General features: G+C 45.0%; 1 protein-coding gene across 1 annotated transcript in view; it reads right to left on the reverse strand.

Moving 5' to 3' along the window:
* The window catches only part of apbb1ip (amyloid beta (A4) precursor protein-binding, family B, member 1 interacting protein), a 17,242-nt gene that overhangs the window by 8,439 nt on the left and 3,803 nt on the right, over nucleotides 1-5,000 (reverse strand). The window contains exons 2-5 of the mRNA XM_027017762.2: nucleotides 3,426-3,485; nucleotides 2,759-2,846; nucleotides 2,164-2,468; nucleotides 1,096-1,173 (exon numbers count right to left, since the gene is read on the reverse strand). Coding sequence (XP_026873563.2) covers nucleotides 1,096-1,173; nucleotides 2,164-2,468; nucleotides 2,759-2,846; nucleotides 3,426-3,485 — 531 coding nt within the window. The remainder of the gene's footprint in view (nucleotides 1-1,095; nucleotides 1,174-2,163; nucleotides 2,469-2,758; nucleotides 2,847-3,425; nucleotides 3,486-5,000) is intronic.

Raw genomic sequence — 5,000 nt, forward strand, 5'->3', positions numbered from 1 at the left:
GATGAAACAATTCATGTGACATTCTTAGCTTCTATTGAGGAAACGAAACAAAGAATTTAATTTCCAAACAAGCCTGACTGACCCTAACCATCCTGGAGGCGTAGGAAGACGGCCACGCCTGACCTGACAGCTGAAAAAGCTCATATCACTATTCAGAAATAAAAGACCACTGAGAGGAATGCTGTCAAATGTCAGGAGATGTATATCCTTCTAAAATCTGTTTCCTGTGTGCCAGAAGATTCCGGCTTGGGCCGCACATTTCGCTTGGTTTTGTCTGTGGGGAGGAAACACGGCTGCGGTGTTTCACTGCTCGTGGTATACCTGCATGATGGCAGACATCCTTTATTCTGATTAATGGGTTTCAGAGAAATGGTTGAAAAAAGATGAAATGAAAAAGCATCGGTATTACCTGAGAAACATGAATAATTCTGGGAACTATAGATGACATATATGATGTATATATGGGGTGCCATTCATTATATCTAATGTAAGAGATTTTTTAATGTTTCCTGATAGCTTTCACTACAACAGATGCTATGGGAGAAGAACAAAAGTCTGTGACTAAAGTCTGTGTAACAGTCAGGGCTGTTATTAGCAACACCAAAAAAACACACCATGAATCTTCTCTGCGGGTAGGCGGGCCTCCACATCTGTCAATCACTTTTCAGGAGCACGCGACACGTTGAAGGGGAGACTAAACAAAAGCGATTGTTTTAAAGGGCTTTGGAGAAAGGTATGAAAGAATGGTGTGTGGTCGGGTCCGTCACTGGTTCACCTCTGGCAAAGGTGAAGAAGAACCTTTCTCAGTGGTGTTTCTGAGACATTTTATTCAGAGCTTGAGCTAGAGTGAGCTATGTTACTGGAATATTGGTTGTTTAAGCCTCCTGACTATCCCTGAATGTTTTGTCCTACGCCACAGATGTTTTCCAATTGTAGAAAGCCCCATGGACAACTTCAGCTGAACAACAGAATGCGTATGTGTCTGACACTGAATAGACGCATGGCTGTGTTATTCCCCACCACTTACAGTTAATAGCGTCTGCATCCTCCATCATGCATCCTTTCAGAAACTTAGGAGCGATTTGACATTCTCACCTTCTTCACTTTGGCCTCCTTCAGCTTCTCCAGGGCGAGTTTAATTTTGTCTGCTTTCATCTGCGCTTCCGCGTCCTCCTGAACACACCAAAGTTCAGCAAAGGTCAGCTTACACACGCTCCACAGTCCCTCCAGCAAGGCATGGCAGCAAGCTCGAGGCCCGGTACCTGCCGCCTCTTATGCATGAGGGTCACTGCAAGGAACCACACACCATTCATGCCCCTCCCCACGTTGCAGGTCTTGGTAAACACCAGTGGACCGTTTTCTAGACTGACCTCTAATGATCGGTATATGATATGTTTTCTAGACTGGTCTAGATGGAAGCCCATGTCTGGTGCCCAGTGTCTTACTTTGTGCAGCACATTCAAAGGTGTACGGCACCAGCGAGTCAACACAAACCAGGCGTGGTTGTTTTCACGGTGAAAATATGCGTTTCATTTCTCGAGCCTTACAGTAAATGTGCTGATAAATAGAAGTTAGAGATGCAATGTTTGTTATGCAATAAATTGAAGAGATTTGCTGCTGAAGTGCTTTCACCAAAATGTGCTTCCACCGTTCTCTTCCTGTGCACTAAACAGGGTGTGCACGCTCCTGCACTGATCCTGACTTTCTATGGTTGCAGATCCAGAACCTTGGGTTCATATACTGTGTATGTTTGTGTGTGTGCGTGTGTGTGTGTTACACCCTGTTTCTTTCTCATAGAACAATAACACAGTTTACTATAACACAGGCTGTAGCATGCATGAATGAAGCCTGTGTTTCCAGTGTAATATTTCTCAATCCTTTGAGAAAATGTAAACTAAACAGACCTGTACTGACAGGGGCCTAAAAGATGAAGTATTTTAAATATTGCATAATTATTTCTGAAATGCTATGTACACTAGAAGCAACAATCACACTGATAGTACCTTACAACTTTCACAGTAAACCGTGACCAGCGTTATCTGGTGGGAAATTGCTTTCGAATGCATGCATGCAATTGCGTGTGTGGGTGTGTGTGCCCGTGAGTGTGAAGGAGTGTGTGAGGGTGTGGGTGGGTGTGCATATGTGACTCAGAGTGTAACTTACTGGAGATATTTTCGAGCACGGCGTGGATGGGGGTGGTAGCGTTGTGTTAGCGGCCGTAGAAGTGAAACTCGCACTGTTGCTATGAACAGGAGGTTCAGCCTTAGGCTGTGGGGGCGGAGGTGCAAAGGGGCCAGCAGGATCAAACTCAGCTCTGGGAGGCGCGGAAGGCGCGGGAGCCGTGGGAGCCGGGAGCTCCTGTACTCCACCTCTTTCTGCAGCGAACTTCTCCTCGGTGGCGCTAAGATCCGCCACCAGGTCGGCCATCAGCGCGTCCAGGTCATTGTCCTCAAGTTCATGTAGGGATGCTTGGAAGACAAGAAGACAAACGGGAGGGAAATTAAACAACGTTGAAGGGGACAGCAGGCTTATCAGACTGGTGTCTGCACTGTAGCCAGACCTTTCAGACACAAAGCTGCAGGGTTCTGCATCACTTGGCCTGTGCAATGTTATGGCTAATTAATAGCATATTTCTTATGAAAAGTGACATATTTGATGAATAGGGCCGCCAAGCATAGGTTAAGAGTCTGTCATGAACTGCCGTGAGGTTGGAAACAGAACACCTCATCCCAGAACCACGTGTTCCAGGCCCATTTACCATTCAGATCTGTGAAGCCAATGGAGAGGTTGACTTGCTGGCTGGACTGGACGGTAACTGGGGACTCTGGAACTTCATCTGCTAGGCTCTGACAAAACGCACAAAAAGGACAGATTGGCTCACAGATATCATCTACATCACCCACACACCCATGTATCTTCACAATATCATTTTCAACAGAGGAACTCTCCATTCTTTGAACTCCTGTGAACTTTATTTACATATAAGAAGCATCTTTACAGCATGTTGATGCATGAATAGAGGAGGTTTTGGGTGAGGCATTTCTAAGCTTCTTGCTCTGAACTGGCCAGCAACATGTTCCCATCTTGTCAACAGTCCAAACTTTTCTGGGCACCACAGAGAAGACCACACGTATTTGAGTGCTACTGTGTCAGGTGTCAAGTGAACTGCACACTCTGTACTGTGCCACAGGAGAATTGAAACTATGTAAAAAACTCAAAGATGCCCCTTGTAATTTTAAATTAGACAAAGGGACTCACAGATAAAAACTCTAACACATAGGAAATCTTGATAAACCTTCAAACACCAGTTATTGAGAATACTACTGAAACCTCAGAGCAGGTGGGAACATAAGCTTCGGTCACTGACCAACAGTGGCCAGGGTCATTATGGCGTGACGGCTATGAGACGGCATGAAAGGTCTTACCAGCGTGAGGAGATCCATCTCCTGGAGCATGTCAGTGAACATGGCGTCGATATCCTCCATCTACGGCAGACCAGAAAGAGTTCACACACGTTACGAGAGATTCTCCCCCTTAAAATCAGCTTTGCTGTTTTTAATGCAGCAAGTGGCTCTTAGGAGTCACAAATCTAGACGAACAGAACAAGAAGAAGGAAAGAAAAACGGATCAGCTAAGAAAACGCAGAAAAAGGACGTGAAGAGTGTCTGCAGTGCGAAGTCTCTCCGAACACCACGTAGAACTACATTTATCTGTGATCACAGCTGTCAGGGTGAGAATTCTGTCACCGAACGTTTGGTTCCATGACCTTTTAATTTGCAGATTTTTGTGATTTTTGACAGCAGTCTCTGTAGGTCTCGATATACATCTGTGCTCATGTGCAAACTGTTGCTATATGTAGCCCAGAGGCAGAAGTTGTGCAACACCTAACACACGGCCTCAAGATGAAAGTCAGCTTTGCGCATCTCCTCTAGGCATGCGTTCTTTGTCAGGACATGCAGGCTTTGGAAAAGTGACACGTATGATGGCATACTCAGTTAAATATGACCTGAATATGACCGAAATCCTCCCCAACAACAACTATTAGTGCTACTCTTAACACTAATAATTAATTATTAGTAGTAGCATTAATATTCTATTGCTGGGATGATTAATATTAATGCTATTATCTCTCTTGTACACAAACTGCCGCTGCTGGAAATGTCTTGTGTTTCCTACTCTTTCTTCAAAAAGACTGCTGAATCGAGCCCAGATTGCGTCAAAGTGAAAACAAAGGCTCAAAACCGAGAAGCCAAGCTGCAACCAATTATATCCCCTCCCCTCCAAGCAAAGCCAGGCTGCTGTGATGTCAGCCTGCCCTTCCAGAATACCAGTGAAACCTGTGTCCAATCAGGTCCTCCTCAGCTTCCTCTGAGAGGACTCCTCCGGGTTCTCTCTGAGACAATCTCTAGACACGAGTCAGACAGACACGCTCCACACTTACCCTCATACATTACTGCTGCCACAAAGGAGATTGGACTCGCTATATGATATAATGCTTGAGTCGGGACAAGGTAGATAACAATGAACCTTGTTTTGTTTTGTTTTTTTAGGGCGGGGGAGGAGTTGAGAAGTTGGGGTACTAAAATGAAAAGTTAAAGCGAATATTTAGCTGCTTCTAACCTTTCAATCAAGTGTCTCATTAAGCTAGTGAAGAAAAGCAGGTTTAAGACTGTCCATCCTACTTCGGGGGCGTCCTTTCTGTCTGTAAAGCATCAGTGCCTACAGTGTATTAGTGGCAGGTGCTACATAACAACACAATACAATCGCACTTTTTGAGCTCATACTGCAGATCACCAAAAATCTATTTAAACCTCGGTACAAAAATAGCCCTGGTTGGAAGTGGAGCTTTGGCACGCTTGTTCAGCTTTGAGAAGGCCCAGCAGAAAGTTCTGCAGTTAGTGCATGACCTGATATGGTCAGCACATGCGCAAGGCCTCGTTTAGCAGAACAAATTTGTTCGGTGCACAAGCACTAAAAGGTCAGGCAGGTCTCATGAGTAA

Source organism: Electrophorus electricus, chromosome 10 (genome assembly GCF_013358815.1).
Source record: "Electrophorus electricus isolate fEleEle1 chromosome 10, fEleEle1.pri, whole genome shotgun sequence".
In the NCBI taxonomy this organism is placed as follows: domain Eukaryota; kingdom Metazoa; phylum Chordata; class Actinopteri; order Gymnotiformes; family Gymnotidae; genus Electrophorus; species Electrophorus electricus.